This window comes from Sphaeramia orbicularis, chromosome 18 (assembly GCF_902148855.1).
Source record: "Sphaeramia orbicularis chromosome 18, fSphaOr1.1, whole genome shotgun sequence".
In the NCBI taxonomy this organism is placed as follows: Eukaryota; Metazoa; Chordata; class Actinopteri; order Kurtiformes; family Apogonidae; genus Sphaeramia; species Sphaeramia orbicularis.
Genome location: NC_043974.1, coordinates 19,867,599 through 19,893,959, shown reverse-complemented (window position 1 = coordinate 19,893,959; position 26,361 = coordinate 19,867,599). Strand labels below are relative to the sequence as shown.

At 37.3% G+C, this 26,361-nt stretch overlaps 1 protein-coding gene across 1 annotated transcript in view; it reads left to right on the top strand.

Annotated features, from left to right (window-relative positions):
- LOC115438741 (serine/threonine-protein phosphatase PP1-beta catalytic subunit) overlaps positions 1–26,361 on the top strand; it is a 40,661-nt gene that overhangs the window by 5,414 nt on the left and 8,886 nt on the right. The window contains exons 2-5 of the mRNA XM_030162530.1: positions 21,458–21,589; positions 22,520–22,750; positions 25,303–25,407; positions 25,775–25,846. Coding sequence (XP_030018390.1) covers positions 21,458–21,589; positions 22,520–22,750; positions 25,303–25,407; positions 25,775–25,846 — 540 coding nt within the window. The remainder of the gene's footprint in view (positions 1–21,457; positions 21,590–22,519; positions 22,751–25,302; positions 25,408–25,774; positions 25,847–26,361) is intronic.

The window sequence follows — 26,361 nt, the reverse complement described above, 5'->3', positions numbered from 1 at the left end:
TGATCTAACTACGGCAAATAAAATGTACCCAACACCTTGTTTTTGTTATTTTTTGTCTTATTTGTTATTAACTGTGGCTAACTTGACCACATTCTGGTTTTCTTTCCATCCAAGACAAATTATTCGTACTTTAGTTTAATGTAAAATTCAATTGTATGTGCAAAAAAGCCATTATCTATTGGAAAGCTTTAATTTTCTGTTAAATTGCAGACATTTTCAGGAGCTTCTCTCAGTTTAATCTACACAAAGTGCCTGGTTCCTTGACAAAGCTTTTTTTTCTACAAATAAACCCACTTTATCTCAAATCTTAGTGCTACATCAACACTATCAACGGCTCACAAACTTTGCAGAGGAGCCAAGGGATAGTGTATGATCCTAATTTGACATAGATCATGCATTGTTTCATTAAATAGCTCCCAAAACGGCAGTCAAAAGTTTCCTGCTCAGCTAAAATTAATTTAAAATGGCCGAAGGACCAGGTGTGATTACTGTGTTTTACAGAGTGTGTTGCATCATGGCTTTGTTTGTGGTGTCTGTGTTGTTAGGCTAATGATTCTTGTTGGCTCTAAACCTGTTCCTCTTTATCCCCTTAATCCCTTAAACCTTTGATGCACAGATTTAAAGACAGTCACCTACCCTCCTACTTTTTTGGGCAACTTCCAAATGAATTTTTCTCTACATTTAACCTTCCCTACATGATTTATCGCCATTAATTATAATATTATCCTCTGTATTTTACATTTTTAAGTGAAAATCATTTGTTTTTACGTATTTAATTTACTGATCATGTAGATGTTCGTAGAAGCTCAGCGTAAATTCAAGTTTTTATATCAGAACAGAGAAAACTGAAGAAAAAGGAGGCTGATCTCATGAAATCATGTTGTATGTCACGCCAGTTCTTATGGCATTTGGCGTGCTAGCCTATATGTACACGTTTTTGCCCTTTTGCATGTTATTCAACGCCATTTGATTTTGTGTCAGTTTACGCCAAGAGTGCATGGTATTTGACGCAGTATGAACATACACGCAGAAAGCTCATAATGCGTACATATAACACGGCAGTTAACGGCAATTAAAAGTGGCGTGTATATTTACACAAGTCATGATATCATGTTGAGGAAAAAGTGACTTTTACAGCAAAATATATCATTAACTGAGGATAAAAACTTGTCTGCAACCACTGTGATTTGTCAAATTAGCTAGATGTTTTTTATTTTTTTTTATTATTACTTTAATTTTTATGGATATTTTCAACATTTCTAAACAACAATAACAACAACACTATCTGGGAGTCACATTATTAATAGTCCACAATTAGATGGGTTTTTACTGGTGAATCAATGTTGCAGAATATGATGATGGTTCCATGTTGACTCTTGAGCCTCTAAACGTCATATTCGATGGCCATGAATAGCTGAGAAACTGCATTTTGCCTGAATTATTTACATGTATTGATAAGATTATTCATTCAACAGTTATTGAATATTTTTGATCAGTCAATGCTTGTGGTCACTAGTAGCTGATGAGGTCTCAAAGGGTTAACCAAAGTCTGTGGAATGATTTGTTTTGCGGTTGTTGAAGAAATAACAACTAATGACCAGTTTAGGCAGAATATGGACCCATATTTGCCGTTACTGATTTTAATAAATGAATAACAAAAACCTGCTACACATGTCTTAAACAGTCAGAAACCAGGAAAACTAGAGGCAAAGTCTTTGGAGTTTGGCTGTAATTTGCCTAGATTTTATACGAATTGAGCAACATTTTGATTGAGATCATGGATTGTGTGAATTTGTCAACCTTGTCAAACATTTTCTATCTTTCAGATGCGTCTTTACATTAAGTTTGCATGTAATTGCAAAGTGCTCGGCGTAAAAACACCATTTGACTCCCTGCTTTTTATTTTAAGACCTGACCTTTAAGCAACACAAAGCCCTCTCAGTGAAGACACCCGTATAGCCCTCATCCTACAGTACTTAACCACACTACTCACTCCAAATACTTTCACTTCACTACGCAGAGGAGTCAGTTCTTCCTCACTGCAGGAATAATAGGACCCTGTCCCTCAGGTGGGAAGGGATTCCCTCTACTGTTTGAACAAGAGGCTGGTGTCGGCGAGTCTTTACTGAGTACCAGGCCTGTCTGGATCCTCCGTGTGCACATATGGACTCTCTGATCTCCTATTAAATGTCAACAGGCACAGCTGTCCCTGGTAGAAATGAACTTAACCTTTTAGTGACACACACACACAGCAGCAGGGTGTGAAAAAGGCAACACAGTCTTATAGTATACAGCTCTTTTTTTTTTTTTTTTTACCTTAGTTTTTCATTTGTGTACATGTTTTCCGGACACATAATAGAAAGAGCCTGTCATGAACTTTTCTTTAGTTTATAGGTAACTATTATACTTAAGAATACAGTTATTTCACATTTGAGCGCCTGTTTTTTGCAATAACAGATTTTTCCACCATTAATGTAAATGCAGCTTAATGACTAATTCATGTCATGTTCTCACTGACAGAACAATTGTGAAAAAATTATGAAAAGTCTACCTTGTGTGATTGAGTCCTTAAGCACTCGCATGTATTCATGCAGGGCACGTGTCCTTCAGTGTGTGTTTGGTGGAAGGTAGTCAGGCGTTGTCTAGTCAACAAGCTAAACCTGATTGACTGACAACAGGCTTTACAATCACTGATGTTTCCTCTGTGACCGTTCTGGTTTCATCTGTCACTGAACACAATGAATTATCACGTATCTTGGGACAAGTTGAGTGAGAGTTTAAAGGACAGGTGTCAAACAAAACTGGCCCGCAAATGGGTCCAGTCTGGCCTGTCAGAGGAATTTGTGAAATGCAAAAATTACACTTAAAGGGGTCATGTTTTGCTTTTTTAAATTGAATTGTGCATATTAAAACATTTCCCTGTGGTCTACATAAACTGCGCAAATGTTGTGATGTAACTAGTTATAAAATGTAACAAATTAAGCAGGAATTGAAATGGGTTGTAGAAATTGACTCTATTTTTTGCCAAAATGAATATAAAGATAGCTTTGCAGCACCTGGAGGGTTCAAATTCAAACTTTATGAACTATTAGGGTCCCCAAATACACAAATAAATGTACCACAGACTACTAAAAGTGGGTTTAGCAAAATATGACCCCTTTAAGGTATTAACAATCATCGAAGTTCTGATGTCACATTCAGCCCAACTTGATCTCAAGACCTCAGACATCATAATGACCTATAAATAAGGACAATTATGAAATGATCTATTTGTTTTATTGTAAAAAAAAAAGTAAAATTACCTAAAAAAGGTTACGTTTACAAACTATTCTTTCACAAAAAATGTGAATAACCTGAACAAATATGAAATGTCTTAAGAGAAATAAGTGCAGCTTCAACAAAATTTTGCCTGTTTGTAAACGTTTTGTGTATGTGTAGATCCACTGTGATCTTTAAATTGTAAAGCACATATGTAAATGAGAAGTTGAGGCATAATACTGGTAAAATTGCACTAAATTTTCTTAAGAAATTTCAGGTTGTTCATGTTGTTGACATCTTTTGAAAGGATAGTGTGTAGATGTAAGCATTTTCATGATGTGATTGTGCCTTTTTCACTCTAAAGCATAGTGGGAATTTTTAAATTGTCATTATTTGTAGATTATTATGTTATTATTGTACTGATCTGACCCACTGGAGGTCATATTGGACTGAATGTGGCCCCTGAGCTTAAATGAGTTTGACACCTATGGTGTAAAGGTAAGAACTACAGTGGCCCTTGTAGAAGTAAAGTGTCACATGTGTGGGTGTCTGGATGTAAGTGCTGTTTGCCTTGTTGGTTTGCATTTAAGCTGCATACTTAATACCATCACACTTGAATTATATAATTGCAAAATACTGCAATTTTGCGGTCGAGTGTGTGTCTGGTGATTTATTCAGTGACACTGAGCAGACTGTGAGAAAATATGCATAATTAAGTTTGTATTTTTGCGCTCTGGGAAAAATAATTAGACATTTCACAGTGAGTCTTCTCTGCTTTGTCCTTGAAAACCTGAGGAACAATCATCTGCAATGGCCATTTTCACCAAATTATGCAGCGCAAGTTCACATAATCAGGCCTGGATACTTTGAGCTGCATTATTAGACTGTGATAATAATACATCATCACTGGAGCTGCAAGATTGTTGGAAATATAGCCATAGAAAAACAAAAAACAAATAACTTCCTGGTTGCAACTCAGAGGACCAGGAATGCAACCACCCGCCTTTAGGAAGAGTCCTTGTTTTGATGTTTTATGACATCATGTAGACTAAAGGCTCATTTATGCTCTGCGTTAAAGATGCAGATTACACGGACACAGCATTACGTGCCTAATTCTGTTCATTTTCTGGGAGCTTGTGGATACATACCCGGAATGGACGAAATAGAGCAATACCACCGGGAACTGTGGAGGCAGTGTTGAGATTTGAATAGAATAATTTCCATAAATAGTGGGTTTCAAAGAGTGACTGTGTAAGTTAGTGACAAACTACCGACATATTTGTAACAGCTACCCCTCTCAATATTAACATTAGTATCCACATTAGTAAAACATCCTCTGTCATCGCCATGTTTGTTATTATTGACTTTCATCTTCTCAAAAAGCTTAACTCTTCCTCGTGGTATTCGGCCAGTATGATAATTGAGTGGTGCCCTCTGGTGGATTGATTAAGAAGCGCTCATTCCAACATACAGGAAGTATGAAGGCAGTGACGCATGACAACGTTAGAAACGGATGTACCTATTTATGTATGTAAAGCAAGCATAAATGAGCCTTAAGCAGTTAACTGATCACCACTAAAAAAATCCCCGGTTGCAGCCCTAGTCATTTAATGAATTAAAAGTGGGGTAGGAGATGTTTTCTTGGAGCATTTTTTACTATATTTCTTAAAATCCCCTTCACACCCCGATTGCAACCAATTAATTAAATGCTCTAACACAAAAATAACAAATTTTAGTCACCTTTGAAATGGACAGGACAGAAAAAACACCATCCAATCATTTAAACTGGCCCATCGAAATGATTGAATGGTGATAGGTCTATCAAATTCAACTGCCATTTGTCCCTCCCCCCTCTGTGAATACAGTCAATACAATGGAGGCATGGCTTTGGGGGGGAAGTCTGAAGAAAGGGGTTTGGACTTCTGAATTGTGTATTTTCAAAATGTAGCTTGCTTGAACCATTTTTCCAGGATCTCCTACCCCACCTTTAAATGGAGGAATGTTTTATTACTGTTTTTATCCCCATCTTTGGGTTTAAGGACCCAAGGTCAGTCCTCAAACTACTGGGATATGATGGCAGAGTACTGAGGAAGTTCTCGCTGTCAGCTCTTATGTTATGTTCAGATTTATTGCTCAGATCTAATTGTTTTTTTGTTTGGCTCTTCAGATTATTTAATGTGGCTAATATTGGAATGTTGGAGTGAACAACAGAACAATAACAAAGACGTCACAAACAACACAGTCGCACTGAAGTAAATATACATACCACTGAGGCTGCACTTGGCCTGTATTTGTCCATTGGTGTTTCCTGAAGTGGAATATTATTAATCATTAAATATGTTCATACTGAAGGAGCTTGAATCAAAGGCTTTATTTCTTATTACTCAAATTGGTATCAGTTGCTCTAGATAACTCTGAAGTCGACATTTACGGTTTCATTTGTAAATTTTGATGTGCAGATTCAGTGATATCAAGAATGAGGATGAAGAGAAACAACTGATTTTTTTTTTTTTTAATTTTTTTGTCACAGTTATTCCTATCAGATGTGATGTAAATAGTGCATGAATGCTTAGACTGAGGTTGCATTGCAGAAAAGTGTACCTAAAAGGTCATTTTCAATGTGATTCGTGCTACAGGGGTTGGACAAAATAATGGAAACACCTTCACCTCAATATGATAATGCCCCAATCCATATAGCTAGAATTGTTAAAGAATGGCATGAGGAACATTCTAATGAAGTTGAGCATCTCGTATGGCCGGCACAGTCCCCAGACCTCAACATTATTGAGCATTTATGGTCAGTTTTAGAGATTCAAGTAAGACGTCGATTTCCACCGCCATCGTCTCTAAAAGAGTTGGAGGGTATTCTAACTGAAGAATGGCTTAAAATTCCTTTGGAAACAATTCACAAGTTTATGAATCAATACCTCGGAGAATTGAGGCTGTAATTGCCGCAAAAGGCGGACCTACACTATATTAAATTATATTTTGTTGATTTTTTAAGGTGTTTCCATTATTTTGTCCAACCCCTGTATTTACGAGCAGATGGGAGTCACATATAATTGTAAAAAATTACATTTGGGCCTGTAGTGTGATCGCTACAGACATACACTATCAGAATGAGTAGAAGCTGGTGCACATAGTGGCTGATGGGTAATATGAGATTGCTCCAAGGTAGATTTTTTTTTATGGTTAATTAATGTTCCATTCCACATTTATTGTTTAATTACACTGCATTTGATATACATTTCATTTAGAATTTTTTCTTTTTTATTAACATAGAACACAGGTGTCAAACATTAGGCCTGGGGGCCGAATCTGGCCTGCCAAAGGGTCCAGTAGGGCCTGCGGGGTGAATCTGTGAAATGCAAAAATTACACCGAAGATATTAACAATCAGTAGTGTCAAAATCATTTTAATTCAGGTCCCACATACAGACACATACAGTCCAATTAGATTTCAAGTGGGTCAGACCAGTAAAATATTATCATGATAATCTATAAATAATGACAACCCCAAATTTTCTCTTTATTTTTTTGGTGTAAAAAAGTAAAATTACATGAAAGTGTTCACATTACCAAACTGTGAAACAATGAACAAACAGAAATATCTTAAGAAAAGTAAATGCAATTTTACCAATATTCTGCCTGTTACTAAATCTTTTGTGCGATTGTAATGCATGTGTGTAAATGGTAAACTGATAAACTGAGGCATAATATTGTTAAAATTGCACTTGTTTATCTTAAGATAATTCAAGTTGTTCATGTTATTCAGATTTTTGAGGAAACTTTGTAGATGTAAACCTGATCATAATATAATTTTACTTTTTTCACAGTTATCATTTTACTGATCTGGCCCACTTGAGACCAAATTGGGCTGAATGTGGGCCCTGAACTAAAATGAGTTTGACACCCCTGACATAGAACACTTATTTTCCACTTTGAACACTTATGTGGTTTCTAATAAAGTAAAAGTTAATTTCAGACATGCGTTTTCAATCGTTCTTATTACATCGGCCTGTAAAAGCCCACTGTTGGTTTACCTCTACTGAATGCAGCCTAATTCAGTGCACAGTGTTGCTGGACTTAGTGTAAAAATCACTTGTTTGCCACGTGAAAGCTGATGTGTCCACAGAAATCACTTTGCACATCAGCATCAGCATGCCCCAGCTAATTTACTCAAGCAGCCGCGTGTTTTTCTGTTTGTGTGCATTTCCTCCTGCAGGTTCCTCCCCTGTAGTTTTGCGTCTATGTGTCGAGATCCAGCAGGGCAGCTATTACAGGCCTGCGTTTGGCCCGGTTAAGCCCACGCTGGCCCAGGCTGCAGCCACAACAGGCCCTCTGTCTGCCCTGCCAGCACAGGTGGCTCCATAGGCTTTATCCGCCACAATCAACACCACGGCCCCATGCATGGGCCACTGAGAGGGGGAGGCGCCGTGGAAAGTTGCATTTCAGAGCCAGTTTGTCATTTTGGTTTATGGGGAAACAAGCCAGAGGAGCTGTAACCCAGTAAGGGAACATAAAATCTCCTTGAGAGCATTTGTCTGTTTAAGAGCTTTTTGGGGTTGGGATTATTTCCTGAAATGGAACTGGCCCTGACCTGGGTGTTGGACAGTCCACATTCACTTTCCACACCGCAGCCCAAGACTTCATTTGAAAGTACGTAAAAGGCATGTGAAAGGAAGACACAGGAATGGTGAAATCTTTCTACTTATCTTCAGTTCAGGACTGAGTTTGCTGACGAATCACAATTAGCAATTCATTTAGATTAATTCATTTAATCTCAGTCATGTTCATCATCACATTTCTTGCGCTATTTATAAGTCATTTTCCACCACATAAGACTGGACAGCTCTTCTTTAAAGGGGTCGTATTTTGCTAAACCCACTTTTATTAGTCTTTGGTACATTTATTTATGTATTTGGACACTAATAGTTCAAAAAATTTGAATTTGAACCCTCCAGGTGCTGCAAAGCTATCTTTATATTAATTTTTGGCAAAAATTGAGTGGATTTCTACAACCTGTTTTAATTCCTGCTTAATTTGTTATGTCTATAACTAGTTACATCATGACATTTGCACATATAAGGTCAAGACTTCTGATGAACATTTCCCTGAGTACGCCATAATTGTTTGTCAGCAGCAGTGGTTGTAGTCCATACTGAAAATATGTCCAAACTTCGAGCTGATTACCTAAAATGTTCAGTTGTTGGTTGAATGGGTCAGAGCAGCACAGCCAACAACCTGGACGGGTGGGGCGTGAAGTGGCTCATTTGCATTTAACCCTTAGGAGTCTGAGACTTTTTGGGCTGTTTTTGAGTCCTTTTGATTTTGCCTTTATATACTATATAAAGAAAGGTTTATTATACCCATGTTTGGTATCTTTTTTGTAGCACAACTTCATCTATCTCATCTGTCTATTATTTTTTCACCAGCTATATCAACACAAAAGGCCAAAAAACACACAAAAAATATAAAATCAGATTTGAAAAACTTATATAATTTATTGCATAAATAACACAAAGATGCTTAACAAACCTTTTTTGCCTCTGTGGAATTTTAGAGTACACGCAAAGGCACATAATCTCGTAAGGTAAGAAATACATGAGGAAAGCGTATTAGTTACTTAGTCTCAGTTTATTTCGAATATGCAAAAAACCAAAGTAATCCTACATTAGTTCATAGAAAGAAAACAGATTGCAAGAAAACATGAAAAACAAAATATGACTTCATTTGCATATTCAAAATGGAGTGGGAGGAAGTTTAACATATAACACTTATAAAACATAAAAAAACTTGATATGATTTCACTAACTGGTCGGTAGAGGAATATTCTAGTGAAACTTGTTTGTTTGATATCCATGTACTTTTGTGATTTTCATATATTTTGAAAACATTTCTGTCACTAAAACATAATTTACTGTGAATTATGCATTCATTCATACATTTATTAAAATTAACTTTTCTACTACAACATATACAATCTCAACCAAAAAAGTAGGCATGCACGTATACAAGCACACAAAGGCAAAGTTTTGGGGAAAAAATAGCAGTTTTGAAAAAGTCTGGAATTTTTATTTGGATAAAGAGCAAGCACCCTGATGTACGTGTTATGTCATTTCATTATTGTTAAACAGCGATGAGAAAAAGTTAAACATTTGTTGCGGTTGTACCACCGTTGACAAGTACACATTCAATATCATTCAAGTAGGTCGTTGTGTAATTTTTTAAGCATGGAGAGCTGCTTTCTGGTGGTTTATTGGCTCTAGGATTAATTGCAAATCAATGGCTCTTCTTCTTCTTCATTAGGTTTATTGTATGTGAAGGCGTGAACAGAAACAAAATAACCACATTCAACCGACTGATATATTATCACAGGCTGCGTTGAAGGAGGTAAACACTGGCTGAAGTAACAGTCTTTTACTAAATGTCAAGTATGTGGTGTACAGTGCAGTTTTTTTTTCCCTCGGTGGTGTCCTCCTGCTTGTTTTCGTCGGCTGCTGTGGACTGCTGCTGTGTTGCGTGGTGCTCAGGCTGCTGGCGTGGCACTCTGTTATGGAAACAACAATGGTGGAGCCTGTGCGGCGGGGAGCGTTCACCCCCTGGCACCAAACGTGGCACAGAGCTCACCCAGGCTTTTCAGCTGCCTAGTTAAGACTTTCCAACACGCCTCCCTCCCTCCCTCCCTCCCCTCTCCTCACATTCACCCCCTTCGCCTTCTGTCTAACTACATTTCTCCCATTCGCTTCTCCTCTCCTTCGCTCCCACTTTCTCTGCCTACTGTTTACACCCCCCACCCCTCCCTCCTCTCAATTTCGTCCTTTCTTTTGCCCCACAAAGACAGCCATTCACCCGTGGCACTTAAAGGCGAACAAAACATCCAGTGAAAATGCAAAGCCCGCACAGAAATGCCATCACAGCCGGGATTTCTGCCTTAACATTCGCTCCCTCTATCCTCGCCAGAGTTACTTTGTGTTTCTCGTTCACTGAGGGGTCACTGTTTTCCATCAGCCCTGTGTGGGAGAGGGCTAGATGGAGGAGTGGAGCGACCGTTGGACTCATGCCCGGTAGGAAAGAATAGAGAATGGAGGTGGAGAACTAAAAAAGGTCTGACAGAGCATCTTTATCAGCGCTGCTAGGTGCAGACATGCAGAGTCATACCTGCTTAGAATTCATGACTCTGCTCGACCTCTCTGTTTGCTGAACTTTGTTTAAAGCCACAAATATGAAGTGCTTTGTTTTCGGTGCAGACGCCGATGGGGCCAGTGTTCAGTATTACCTTAACATCCCATTGTGTTGAATTAAAAGGGAAGGGCAAGCTCACAATTTAACAAGTCTGAGTCACGTCAACACTGAAGATAGTTTTCCTCAAAAGAAAAGAGTGACAAATCCACAGTTATTGTTCTGGGTCTGATATTCATTTAAATACTGTATAGAAAGTAGAACTGAGTGAAAACATTAGAATTCTCAGTATTGTGGACGATTTTAATAGATTTCTTTCCAGCCTAGGGATGTAACGATATGAAAATTTCGTATCACAGTTATTGCGACCAAAATTATCACCGTTATCATTATCGCGGTATTGTTGAAATTGTGCTCAAAATGTTCAAAAAGTACTTATACACACACTGAAATCATTTAACCAAGTTGTATTTTGAAAAAAAACAAAAAAAACAACAAAAAAAAACCCAAATAAAATAACTGGCACAATGTGTCTTGAATGAATACTTGAATGTTTCTGTTGGCAGAAACATTCAAGTATTAACCCTTAGTGGTCTGAGCCTATTTTGGCCGTTTTTCAGTACTTTTGATTTTGCCTTTATATACTATGTAAACAAATGTTTACTATACTCATGTTTGGTATCTTTGTTTTCAGCACAACTTCATTTATATCATCTGTCTATTATTTTTTTCACTTTAACCTACTATATCAACACAAAAGGCCAGAAAACACAAAAAAAAAAATAAAATCCGATTTGAAAAATGTATATAATCTATTGCATAAATAACACAAAGATGCTTAACGACCCTTTTCAAAGACTTTGAAAGTGAATATTGGTTCCAAATATTAGGTATATAAAATCAGAATTGTAAAAAATTAAAACTATACTACATATTTGACATAAAAACATATCTTTACATAGGCGTTTTCTCCCCTAAAAGTGTGGTAATCAAACACGGTTATCATGATAATTAGAATTTAAACGGTAATACTAACCGTCTGCAATTTTACCGTGGTTTATCGTTATACCGGTAATCGTTACATCCCTATTCCAGCCACATGAATGGAAGACAAAACCTGATTTAAAACATACACTTGCTTCACTAAAACTATTTGCCATATCTGGTAGGTAGGTAAAACATTGACAGGTTATGAATGCAACACAATCTTAAAATGAGTGAGGAACAGGAGATTGGGTTGCAAAAAACAAAACATCAGTGGTATGGAATGACTTCAACAACAGAATGGATGATGTTGACCATAGGTGAGATGAGACGAGTAGCTAATTTTCCTCCAAAGTCACTCTGTATTTGTTTTGTTGAAGCCCATAGTAAAGTGCATAAATTCAAGAAAGGATGGTTCGGATTTCAAAAGCCCTTATTATTACTCTCCTTACTTCAGTTGTAATCAGATAAAACCCCAGTATTCCCCATGTCACAGTCTATATTATATAAAACAATATTGCAATGTCAGTTTTGGTTTTTTTTTTACTGTCATTTAGTTCTGATTCAAACTCAGGACTCAATAGTGAAGGATTGAGCACCTTCGCATGACAAGTAAAATACCATATTGATTTAAAAAAAAAAAAAAAAAAATTAATTAGATAATTTTTCTTTTGGAGCTGATAAATGAAGTAGCTAAGAAGTTAACTGTAATGTTTTTTTTTCTCATCTCTGTTAAGAGTTGCACCTCTACAGTACTGAGAAAATAATGACACAAGTGTCTGATTTGTTGTAAAATGGAATGTATGTGTTGTATAGTTTACTGTGATTTTCAGTGGAGGTCAACTGATATGGGTGTTTCTGAGGCCGATGCTGATTTAAAAAAAAATAAAATAAAAAAATTGGTCGATCTCTACAGCCAATTTCTGAGGCCGATATTTAAGGCCAATTTTTTTTTTTTTTTTTTTTTTACAGCACATTGACCGAAAAATACAATTGAAACACTCAGATTATTAAGATTTTTATGCAGCAATATAAATTTAATTATTAATACTTGTACACATAGTTCTCTTTTAACATTTATTGAACTTCAAGTGCTGCCCACACAGGTGCCTGATCAAGTATCTTATAACATTTTTACAACTGATCAAATATCGGCTTTCAAAAAAAAAAAAAATTAAGGCTGATGGTTCATATTGAAAAAAATCAATATATTGCCCCGATATTGTTCTAGCTCTAATTTTCAGAGTGAAGTGGACAGATAAAAAGCATTTCTAACAATGTTTAGACTGTATTCAGGGGCTGATGGTCCAGATCATCACGTTTCTGAAAAAAGTTGCTGGAATGCTGTAATAAAAGCATCCCACTTGCTTTACTTTAGCAAATAATAATGAATTAAATAACATCAAATCGAGGTAAGTCACTTTCTGACCCACTCACCCATGCCGTTATGAAAACTTTTACAAGCATGCATCCATCTGATTTCAGAAAAGACAAAGCAGAAAGGGAACATTGTGTCCTTAAAACAAATTACAACTTTTATCACCGGCAGTCTCAGTGCAAAGTGTTAAAAGCAACACAAAGGTAGTTTTCATGACAGAGCTGTTATATGTTGAACTGAAGCCAAATAACAGCATGAAAAGCTTGTTAACAACACAACAGATGAATAATTGACGGATAGGGGTCAGCTCTATTTTTAAGCTGGTGATATTGCGCTGACATCAGTGTGTGTGTGTGTGTGTGTGTGTGTGTGTGTGTGTGTGTGTGTGTGTTTTCTTGCTGAATGTGCTCCTGTTGCTGTTTGCTGACAGCCGGTACATTGTTGTGGCCCTTGTGCTCTCTGACGGAGCCCTGGCAGGTCCCGCTCTTTTTTCCATCAGATACATCCGAGCCTCCCAGCGCTCCCTCTTTGTCCTCACTTCCTTCACCACCACCCCCCCCACTACACAGGAGCGCCCATATATGGTAAAGCCTTGTAGAAGCTGTCTTATCTTTCAGCTCTGTCTTTTTGGCACTTGTTCAAGTGAACTCTGCTCTTTTAATGAATGGGAAAATAGTCGACCTTTTGTTGACCCTTAGTCAGAAGTGCTCAACCAGTGAAGCAGAAAAGATGACCGAACACCAACTCCTGTTTTGGATAATAATGCACAAAGTTTATGGGCCTGAGGAGCTCTTTATTTACTTCTGTCTAACTGTTTAATGTTCTAGTTTCAGTCAGTTTGTCAGCCTTAAGCACCTGCTCGGATACTTTCGTCATTCTGGACTGTTTCCAAAACTACACACTGTATGTTGTAACAACTCAATTGTAGCACAATGTAGGGTTTGGCAGAAACCAAGCATCCTCCCAAATATCTGAACTTACCTGTCATATGCCTTTAATTCAAGGACCGGCTCATTCATGCATTCAAGCTCCATTACAACATGAGGCATAATAATAATAAAAAAAAACAAAAACAAAACTTGATTGCCTAAACTGGAGGCGTAGAATGTTTAATGAATAGCTAAATGTTGTGGTTTCAGTGTGTGCTTTTCTGGTGAAGTATTAGTTGGTCCTGTTTCGGATGAATTTTAGATACTTGTGTAGAAGTTGGAGCGGAAAAAAACAGAATAACTCCGATGTATTGTCTTGTAAATGCAGATCTGTAAGCACCAAACATAGAGATCTCCCAGGACATGTCTGTTTAGATTAGGAGTTAACATGCATGGTTAATGTCACAACAGTTTGAAAGAAGGACCACGTTAAATATGCAAAAGAGCCACTTCACTTTAGAAGAGAGAAGGACCACACGGCAAAGTGGGGAATGTAATTATACAAGTCTTAAGGTTGTTTTGACAGGTAATCGAACCTGCTGACACGTTGTAGTGTTAGCAGATTGTGCTGTCCTCTAAGCTGAGTACATGAAAATAAGCCAAAAACTGCAAAAAAAGAGTCAGTAGGTTTTAATACACTTATGGTATACACATAAATGAAGTCCAAGTATGGGTGTCATGTTTCTTAAATACTGTGTTTGTCAGTAGAACACTTAAAGCTGTTAAATAAGATTTTTATCATGTCTGTGGATTGAGTAAATACACATTATTTTTGAATGTTCCGAACACACGTTTCCACATTTTGTTACTATTTGGGAATCAAATTGATCAAATTCCAACCATAGCTGGGTTAATTGTGTATACTGTGTATGAGAGGCTGTGCTGATGCCTCATCCAGGCCGGGCTGTAAAGGCTGGAGGGTCCGTGAGCTGCCTGGAATGCAGAGAGTCCTCTGGGAGCGGCACGAGGCAGAGATGTCCTCTGACGTCAGCACGGTACACTGACAAAGCAGAGGGAGGGCGGATGGCAACCCAGGAGTTCAACCACAGAATGTAACCTAAAGTGAAGTGAAGTGGATGGAGGAGGAGGGGGAGGAGGAGGAGGGGGAGAAGTAGAGTGAGATCTGGGAAAAACCGACTGAGATGATGCAGCGTTTAGTTTGGATAAAGATGTGAAACTGATACTGACAGCCGACCAAATTAGGAGAAATGATACGTGGAGCTTTAAAAAAAAAAACCACACAGATAAAACATATTTTTATTCATGTGTAAGGATGAGCTTGGAATAACTAGTGAGACACCAGTTTACCCTCTTCAGACGAGTTTGTCGAACAGCTGTTTTAAGCAGAAACCCCCAGTCGCTGTTAAACCCTGAGCATCTGTTTGGATTTCCTGTCGCTGAGTGACTGTGTGAGCACCTGCATGAATTACAGCTCTAATCACTGATCTTTTTCAGCCTTGCCAATTTTTGTGTTTGTAATCAAATCCATTACCGAAAAATGCCTAATACTTGACACACCGAGTCATAATTACTGCACAGAACAACTGACAATAGGTGATTTTAGTCTGTGTTGTTAAACCTACTGCACTAGTTTGGATTACTAATACATTTTGGTTTCTTCATTTACTTTTTTATATACACTACAAACAAAATTTAAGGATATTTCATTTTTTTTGTCATGTTTTTGTCATTTTTGACATTTGTAAATAAAACTAGGTTTGGGCATTAAAAAAATGTGTTTCAATTCACACTCAAAAAAGTAAAAAGCACTGTGCAAGAATCCCAACTAAAAAAATAGCCCAAAAATTAAAAATATCCATTTACTTTTTTATATACAGTACAAACAAAAAGTTAGGGATATTTCTTTTTTTTTGTCATCTGTTTTTGTCATTTTTGACATTTGTAAATAAAACTAGGTATGGGCATTAAAAAACGTGTTTCAATTCACACTCAAAAAAGTAAAAAGCACTGTGCAAGAATCCCAACTGAAAAAAATAGCCCATAAATTAAAAATATCCTTAACTTTTTGTTTGTAGCGTATATAAAATGAGCTAAAATGCCATCCCTGCATAGACAGAATTGGTTGCACTATGTATGAATCTGAACCTTTTGTGTAAATTTCTTTATGTATTCCATCTTTAATTATATACTTCCTTTTGTTTAGTCACCTTGAGATTCATTTTCATAAGACTGAGATATTAGTGATAGCTTGGAGCTGGAAAAAAACCTCTCTAAATCAAGTAAATAAATAAAAAAATAGTTTGGATCATTCACTGTTGGACTCAAAGTGATGAATGACTAAAATTGGAATTGAATCAAATGAGCCGTAAAAAGTGTGGGCAATACTAGGTGTAATTTTCCCTTAAAGTCAGTAATTTCAGCTAAAACTAATAATTCAGTCTCCATTCTTTCAATACTTTTTTACTATTTTTTTTTTTTTTTTAGCATGAATAATAGGAGATGAGCGGCGTTGGCAGTTTATTTGCAGAGTTTTCTTTCCCATGTGCTGTGTGGAAGAACACAATGTGCAGGAGGCAATGATTTGTGAAACGCTGGGGGAAAACAATGGAGCGTAATATGAAATGACAAACTCCTACTCATATTTATCCAAAACCCATCTTAAACAGGTATCTGGCATCCAAGCAGCTACCTGTTGTGTGTGTATTTACATGTTTGGCGGGGCGTCTGCTGCTGAGTGATGTGTTTTTTATGAGGTGAGACAAAGACATAATGATCATTGTGCATAATTCATCATTCATCATTAGCATTTGGCTGCAGGAGTTGGATGATTTAGGCCTGAACTGGACCAGAGTCTGCAGAGTGTAGATGAGAACGGGCTCCCTGCCGACCTCCAAGACACACTCTGACAAGTTCAAGTCTGTAACTTCCTAGTATTCAATTAGAGAAGCTGGATTTTGTCAGTGAATGTAACACTCCCCTAGGGACGTGTGTGTGTGTGTGTGTGTGTGTGTGTGTATGTGTGTGTGTCTCGTGTCGTCTTTCCCTCAGTGCTGTCAGACGCTGTATGTGTTAGTATTCAGGGCGTGGGTTGATGGAGATGCCACTTTATCTGCAAATCGGCTCCTTTCCCTCATGAGATACAGCATCGCCTCCGCTCACCAACACCTTGCAGGCTTGAAATTGGTCTTGCTGGGTTGCTATGGTGATCGGATGTGGGGTACCACCTCCTGTTCTCTCTCTCTCTTTTTTTGTTGCTTTCAGTATCTCTTACTCTCTCGCTTTCTCTTCACCGGGCGAGCTGCAGTGCAGTGGTGACAGACTAAAGGATTCTGGGATGCCTCCCCACACGATCTGAAGTCAAGGTCACTAGATCACTGTACGTGTGTGTTTGTGTGTGTGTGTTTCCAGCTCTGCTTTAACTCCACCATATGATGAAAGGGGATCCTCCCAGGCAGATGAGACTAGTGGTGCTAGTTGCAGTGGTTTAAGTGTGTGTGTGTGTTTGTGTATATGTGTGTGTATGTCCTATATCAGGCCTCCCTTGCTGTCAGCTGAGCCAGCACCGATCTGCAAACGCGTCATCACAAAGCCGAAAAGGGAGGGTGTGTGTGAAATCACTCCCTCGACAGTCGACACACACGTTTTAACGGACACTCCTTGCGTTTGTGTTGCTCTCTCTGAAGGATTTGTTGAGCACAGGAATACAAATGTTCATATTTTTAGTGCACAGAAGGATTTTGGAGGCTCCGCTCCAGTGTTTTCTGTGTGTCTAAACCTGTGAAATCCTACCTTTGGCCAGTCTAAATATAGAGTTCAGGTGGGGCGTGCGTGACAGCAGGTTGGTTTGGCTGCAGTGGCGAGACAGGGTGTTTATAGTGCTAGTCTGAGGGCTGCAGGCACAAATAGCAGGGTCACGTTGCACATGTCTGCACACACACTGCTGCACACTGTGCTTAAAACTGCATGCCAAACACCTTCAACAGGACAGCTGGAGGTCACCTGCAGGTGTCCAACATCCACCCCATCACACACACAGTCTCTTGCAGATACTTAAGAAATATTCTATCTCTACTACATCTTAAAAGGAACTCCTCCCACTGTCGAGCTGCAGGATCCCTCTGACCACGTCTGTTTCAATGACCTATTAATTTGCGTTTGACGCCTGCTTGGATTTCCATCATGTTGCTGACAGCAGCAGTCTTAGTCAGCTCTGGCCCACTTCTGTGGTTTACCAGGCAGGAGCAAAAGGAGTAGGTGTTTGTGTGTGACGCTGTTATTCATCTTAACACAGTGGAAATATTCAGGGCAGGGGCAAAACAAGAACACACTGCAGGGAAAGTCACTAATTCAGCAGCACAAGTTGCCATGTTTATGTCCAGACTGTCAGCTGGGAGCAGTGGTTGAATGTTGTACCACGCTAATAGGGGCAGAGTTTTGTCCTGTCTGGAAAATATATTAGGAAAGGAATGTGTTGGTATTTTCTACTGTGTTGGAAAAAAAACACAGAAACAAGACATACTATGATCACTGCATTCAGTTAGTTTTCATTTGTTTTGTGCACACAGAGGCTGCACCACTTCCGATATTCCCATTATTATTTTTTTTTCTCAATATCTTTATTGAGTTTTTCATATAACACACAAAAAAATAAAGAAAAAGAATAAATACAAATATAAAGCAAGCGGCTGGAGAGACATGTAAGGAAGGTTATGCCATACGTAACAAAAAATATAATAGTTTCTGTTCCTTCACACATACAACATGTCATTATGAACAGCCAAATATACAAAGACACAAACCAGCATGGATAAGCACATAAACAACAAACAGTGCTGTCTTAGACAAAAAACAACCATAACAACAAAAACAGAGGATGGGGTCATACATGGGGGTGTAAGAAGTATCGGTTCTGCAATATATTACGATATTTCATTTCACAATACTATATTGATATTAAAAAGTACTGTATCGATACTTTTAGGTGTTTATTCAAACGCAGATATTGTGGTGGTCAATTTTTGTTTTTTGTCTTTCTTTTTTGTTTATATTTTATTTATTATTATTTAACCCTCTTTTATTAAATAATGTTAGTTCCTTTGTTGGGATTGCACAAAAACAATGTTATGATGTTAGTTATGAACTAATAGAATATGGACATTTGAACAGGATCTTAAACTGTATTGTCTGTAAAACACAATTTAAGTTTTAACACAGGAACATTTTGTGATACAGCATCAGATCCTGTTCTGATCAAATAAAAATGTGTTTAGTATTTGTGCATATTTCTGATGTAATTCAATTCTTCAAAGAAATAATCATTTTTTAAAAAGAAAAACAAAAAATTGCCTTTTTAACATTATCATGACATATCGTGATATATCGCATCATGATCCTAGTATTGTGATTTGTATCGCATCGCCAGATTCTTGCCAATATGCACCCCTAATCATACACAAACAAAAAAATCATGTATAATACATAGAAATAAGAGTAAGGGAAATCCCGCCAAAGACAGCACCCAGTTTTGTTTTTTTGTTTTTTCATTCCACCACAGTAGCATCATTATCATCAAGTACATAGTATTTCAGGTAATCTGCTATGTGTTGATTCATATTGTACTTTCTCACTTATGGTCCACCAGGCCCTTCAACACAATGGTACTTAGTCTAGTACCAATATAAGACAGGAATGGGGACCAGATTCTGTAGATAACTTGTCATACATCTAGACCTGTATGTTAAGTATTCCATGGGTAACATGTCAAAAATAACCTTATGCATTCCCATTATTTTTAACATGATAACATTATTTTGACACTTTTACCCATTTTTAGATATGTATGCCACTACACTTTATCATGTCTCTTTTGTACTGCTGCTCACTGTCTTAAAACTTTATTATTTTAGTTTTAATTTAAATATTTTATTCCAAAATATTCTACAGAAACAGTATTTTCACTGTACACTATGTAACAAAATATAGCCTGTAGATGTAATGAAACTAAATAAACTTGAACATTATGAGTTACACTGTTGATACTTTGCGATTAATTCATTATTTAGTCTTTGAACGGGTCACAAAATATGAAAAATATACTCATTGCATTCTTGAACTTTATTATGTCTGAAACAGATTCTGAAATCCAAACATATTCCCCTAAAGTGACATTGAGTTTTGGCGTTTGTAAATATTTGGCTTGCCTGCTGAATACACATTGATATCAGAATGTTTTGGGATGTAATGTTCTTAGTGTCATCAGCAGTTTACTGACATGATATAACTACACTAAGCTGTTTCCATCTGTCAGCAACTCTGCATGCTTTTTATTTTTTCTTTAGAGTCCTGAAATCAAAATTATCCATTGAATTTGATGACTGTAACTATTACTGTTATATTATTATTACTTATACTATTATTATTATACTTACTTGACTATGTTAACATGCATAAAATATTGTGATATTCTCCCTTATTCTGAAAAATAAACAAAATTCCCAATAAGTAGTTTACATGGAAATGTATAAATGAATATTCCTGTTTAACGGCATCTGAGCATGTCTTCTTTTACTCCTTCAACTTTTTTGATATTTGCACAAACCTGTTGATTTCCTCTGTAGTAATCTTTAAAAGTAGGCCAACATATACAATATATATTTGTGTCTAAAGAATCCTCATAAAACTGTAATTTTTTTTTTTTCATATAACACTTAGTTGGAAAATGTCCCATTAGGAAAAAGTCTGATGATATTGTTTACATGACACATTTTGGAATAATTGTGGAATATTAGTAGGAATGTAAATGCATTCATTGGCAATACTTGTGTAAACAGTAGAGATAAGAACAATAAAAACGATAAAACCTTAAGAGTAATTGAAAGAATCTCAGCAAGAACCTTGGCCAGACAATGATAATAAAAACAATAGAAGTTCAGTAACACCATAAAACCATTAAAGATAACTGAAGCGATTACAATATAATAGTGAATAAATGAGTTTGTTGAACAAATCACAATATCAGGCTTTGTTGATGGTAACTAAGAAAGTAGATTCTACTTGAAATAAGACTTTTTTGCCAAAATTGTGCTGTTAAAATTCCAAACATTTGTAGGATGTCGCCACTTACATCTGAGCTTTTCATTCTTTGTCGATTCACATGATAAACTTATTCTAAATTAATTCAGGGTTTCTAGATTAGATGCAGATTCAGATCACTTTATTTATCCCCAAGGGGCAATTCAGTTTGCAGACATGGGTCGCAGCAAAGGACAGGACATTAGACACATTCCACAATTCACACAGATCCGTCAATATACAGGTCATTACAGGACAGACTAATTTACAGACATTTAATGAAAAATGGTGAATTAATAGATGATTGAATTCGATTTAATTGGGAAAAACGTCAGTTATTGTGGAGTTTCACCTGACCGTGCTGTTCATTTGAATCTCCAGCTGCTGCTCATGTAACCGCTGTGACTCTTTTCCTCCGTTACACAACAGGAAGTGTCTCCAAAAACATTCCCAACAACGTCCACAATACCCACACAGGCTATTTCCATCCTGTCTGTTGACTAAACTCTGCCTCCCTTATTTAGTTTAACGTTGATGTAAAATGAACCTGAGGAAGCTGGAGGTGTATTAATCAATAAGTTCCTGCAGTAAAAATACTTAAAAGAACATTGAGGGCTGTGGGTTGGATAGGTCTGTTGTATTACATGATTTGGCGTTAGTGATCCTTACTCCTCTCCTCTCTCTCTCCTCACCAGTGCGAGGATGTCGTCCAGGGAAGATTGTCCAGATGACGGAGGCTGAGGTGCGGGGCCTCTGCATCAAGTCCCGGGAGATCTTCCTCAGTCAGCCAATCCTCCTGGAGCTGGAGGCTCCGCTCAAAATCTGTGGTCAGTACCGTCATCTATCTGATCGGACCGGGTGTCCTTCAATCAGTTAGTTTTCATAACAGGATTAATAGCACATTTTGGACCTTAAATATGTTTTTCAACACCAGTTTACTATTGGAACGAAAAGAAAATGACTTGTAAATTTGTGTGGTGAAGCCACAGGGTGAGGAGTTGATATTTCACTAGAAAACTCAAATTGCATGAGATTAAAGTTGTACATTCAGGACCAGAATGAAGCTACGTTTTGGGGAAAAAAAACTCTTTTTGTTTTTGCAAACTTCAAGGATGGATTTCTGGAAGATTTTTTTCTCTACATATATCTGAGTACATTGAAGAACAGTGATGAAAATAATAATAATGATAATAATATTTGTATTAGTTCCAAAGGCTTTTTATTTGGCAAACAAATCACAATTATGCACATAGTATCATAGGTTTGATACTGAAACATCAATGGACTTATTCATAGGGCTGGATAATTTTTTTTTTTTGTAAATTTGCACATTTTTCTCTCAGAATATTGTCAGTTTATGACTTTGCTGTTTTTTCCTCATCATATTGCCTCTTAAACCTCAAGAAGCTCAATACACTGTTGTATTTATTCCCTGAAACTAGTTAAAAAACTTAAATGGTATATAAATCAATTTACCTCATTGTGGTTTAGCTTAATTTATCTGTTTTTTTGTTTTTTGTTTTTTCAACTGAGGCAATTTTACAACACGAAAACAATCACCACAGTGAGTTTACATATTACTCTCAGCATATTACTGATAGAATGTATAAAAGCTGCACTGATGCTGATGAGATTTACTCCTTAGTTACTGAAATGGACATTTTTTGGATACTTGATGTCGTCTAAGCAGTTCTGAGTTTGACACCCGGCTGTCACCATGAACCTCATCACCGTCTCCCATCTGTCTGTCGTCCCAGGTGATATCCACGGACAGTACACAGACCTGCTGAGGCTCTTCGAGTATGGCGGCTTCCCTCCAGAGGCCAACTACCTGTTCCTCGGTGACTACGTAGACAGAGGGAAGCAGTCCCTGGAAACCATCTGTCTGCTGCTGGCGTACAAGATCAAATACCCCGAGAACTTCTTCCTGCTCAGGGGCAACCACGAGTGTGCCTCCATCAACCGCATCTATGGCTTCTATGACGAGTGTGAGCATCTGTTCTCTACTGGAGATGCCAGAACGTTTCACTTTCAGTTCCCAATGAGGTTTATCCGGTTCCATTATGTCAGTCTCCGAGCATGCAAGTGTGTGGGCTCAGCAGTAGTTAAGCAAGCAAATGAACCTCAGAGAGTATTCAAAAAACAGAATAGAATCGAGTATTTATAGGCTTATTATCATTCAAAACAGCATACACCAGCTAAACTTCACTGCACTGACTCACCATCAGACTCCCACAAAATTATAGACTAAAAGATAGAATGTAAAAATAAAGTGTCTAAAAATAAGTAAAGATATATATATATATATGCATGCAAATTACACTATATACAAAAAAACTGTATAGACCATTATGAAATAATAAGCAAAGCACAGCAATATAGTACTAGAATTTTCCAAATGTTTTGTGGTTAAAATTTTACTCGTCCTGTAAAGATGCTGATTGAGTAAAGTATTGCTCTGCTTAAAATTTAAGGAGAATATCCCTGTTTGTCAGTTTATCAATATCACAAATTAGTCTCAAGGACTTTACATTCGGTACAATTTCCTCTTCACCTCCCTCTGTCCTTTGACCTACACTTTGTAGAATGCCATAATATGATTTCTACTTGCATATATTTTGCTGTAGACATCAGGATAACCTTTAAGAGTTGCTATATTTTGTAGCTAACAAGACTAGCAAAACATCTTGTTATTGTTAACATATTGAGACTACTGAGGAAACTATGATACAAATGCCAAAAATGGGCTGTATCATTACGGTTTGCTCTTTTGACAGGTTATCAAACTCATTTTTGGAGGTTATGCATCTAAAATAAAGTGTTGCTAGCATTTCCTGATATCACTAGTGCATTAAAGCTGGTAGTAAGATAGCTTACCAATGGGTGTTGTAGGATTAGCTTATTTATTTATTTAATCAGTTTTGGATTGATGTGCTCTACTTTGACATGAAAACTTACAATTTAATTTAAGTTTTATTTTTGAGTTGGTTATTTAGCCATATGCTCAGTTTGGAGGGAAATGTCATGTGGGTATATTTGTTTTGGAGCTAACACAATCACCATTAACTAGTTTATTATGTCCTTAAACATACATTAAAAAGGGACATAAAGACCTTCTGTTGTGAAAAGTGCAGTAAAGATGAACCATTTTGCTGCACTGATGTGCAACACTATTACAAAACAAATAGCCTAGTTAGCAAAACTAATAATTTCCCTCTGGAATTAGTAAATTAATAAAGCATTCTGATTCTTATTAACAGAAAGGAGCATACAACCTCTTTCAGCTCAGGTCTTAAAGGAGTGATATTTTGCTTTTTTAAATGGAATTATGCATTTTAAAAACTTTTCCCTGTGGTCTACATAAACTGTAAATGCTATGCTTGGGTCTGAATTCTTCATTAATTCGACTCCACGGGTCCATCTTCAACCCTATTTCTGAGTAATGACACCAGAAAGGCGTTTTGAGCGCTGGCCCTTTAAATGCAAATGAGCCACTTCATGTCCCACCCCCTCCACTTTGTTGACCGTGCTTTCTGTCCTGTTCAGCCACTTGTGTTCATTTATACAACAACTGAACATTTTAGGTAATTGACTTGAACCACCGCTGCTGATAAACAATTATGGCGTACTCGGAGAAATGTTCGTCGGGAGTCTCTAACTAGTTATAAAACGTAACAAATGAAGCAGGAATTAAAACGGGTTGTAGAAATCCACTCAGTTTTTGCCGGAATGAATATAAAGATAGCTTTGCAGCACCTGGAGGGTTCAAATTCAAACTTTTTGAACTATTAGGGACCGCAAATACACAAATAAATGTACCAAAGACTAATAAAAGTGGGTTTAGCAAAATATGACGAGAGCTTTAGGTGGCTCTGAACAGGGAGGATTTAAATGTTGCGTTGTATTTTCTTCCCAACAGAAGAATAAGAGGGGTTTGTTGTGTTTCTTGAGACAATGAGCAGCTTAACTGAACAAAAACTGGTAATAATTACTGAATAATGACTTTCTTAAACTGTGCTCTGGTTAATGGATAAGCACTGAGCAGATCCAGGACTGTGTCTTGTTGCATCAGACTGTTTAGATTTCAAGGAGTCTTTTTTTTTTTTTTCCAGCTAAATGATCAAACTGACTCAATAAGTGTGCCTTTTTGTCTTTAACATGTTAGCTTTTACGGGGGTTGCTCAAACCACAAATGGTTTACATTCCAGCATGGAGTGGGATTTTCTTTTTATAGCAGATCCAGGATGTTTAGAAGAGCTGATAGATAACCTCTTAACACGTCTGTTAAATCATAATGTCAGTTAGTGTAACACAGAATAGCAGAACACGTCTTGAATAAAGTCGTGTGAATTTTTATGTTTTAAGCTGTAAATGTTAAAGCTGCTGTGAGGTTTTTAGATTAGTCAGATAGTAGAAACATACACAGTATCTTTAGTTAACATGGACTACAGTGAATTCCCAAAGTGTCTCACATCTTAAAAGCCTCTCACAAATACGCTTTGCCAAGAGACCTCACTCCTGACATGTTTTTCCTTTGCAGGTAAACGCAGATTTAACATCAAACTGTGGAAGACTTTCACCGACTGCTTCAACTGCCTGCCCATCGCCGCCATAGTGGACGAGAAGATCTTCTGCTGTCACGGAGGTATTCATGTCGACCATCATTAAATGAAGGGTGTTTTGGTTTGTCAGACCCAGGACAGATAGAGCACAGTTGGTTGTGTTTTGAAACGTATTTCATCACTCTTGTTTTGTCCTTGGGGTCCGCTGCCGAGCTGTCCGTCAGAGCTCAGCCTGTACTTTCCTCTGCTTACACGATATGTTATCCAGCATATGAAAGATAAAGTTCGTGAACTCTCTGAGCTCGCAGGATTTTCGGTTTTACTAATCTGATGCAAAAAAAATGGGACAAAGCAAGTTTATCGCTTCACTGATATGGGTCTAATACCTGCATTGTTGTAAGGATTTAAACAGCGATGCTTTAGATTGATTATTGTTGTGTTTGTGGGCAGGTCTCTCTCCTGACCTGCAGTCGATGGAGCAGATCAGACGCATCATGAGACCTACAGACGTGCCCGACACAGGTAGGCCATGGACGCCCACTGACTCAATATTTTCTGTCTGTCACTAGTCATTTAGTTTTTACTGTCGTGTCAAAGCTACAGTACAGTGGTTCCCAGCCTTTTTTAGCCCATGACCCCATTTTAACATCACAAATTTGTGGCGACCCCAGACATTCAAAATGGAGACTTTTTTTTTTTTTTTTTTTTTTGCTAAAATAATTTGTTTTTGATCATGTAGTAGTTTGCTATACTATGTTGCAAATAAACGTTAATTTTAGATGACTTTTAGTCTATATAGATTATATTATTATGGACGAATGCAGAAAAGCCAGGTGTAGATTACTGCACAAAGTGAGAATTTTATTTTTCTTGGTCAGGATATGTACAGTCAGTCCAGCTTGGATTTACGAGGCTGACAATTAATACTAAAAAAACATATGAATTATGAAAGAGCTGCAGCATCTGAAACTGACCACAATGAACATTTGACAGATAAACAGTACCACAGTGCTTCAGTTTCAGTTTCAGCTTTCAGA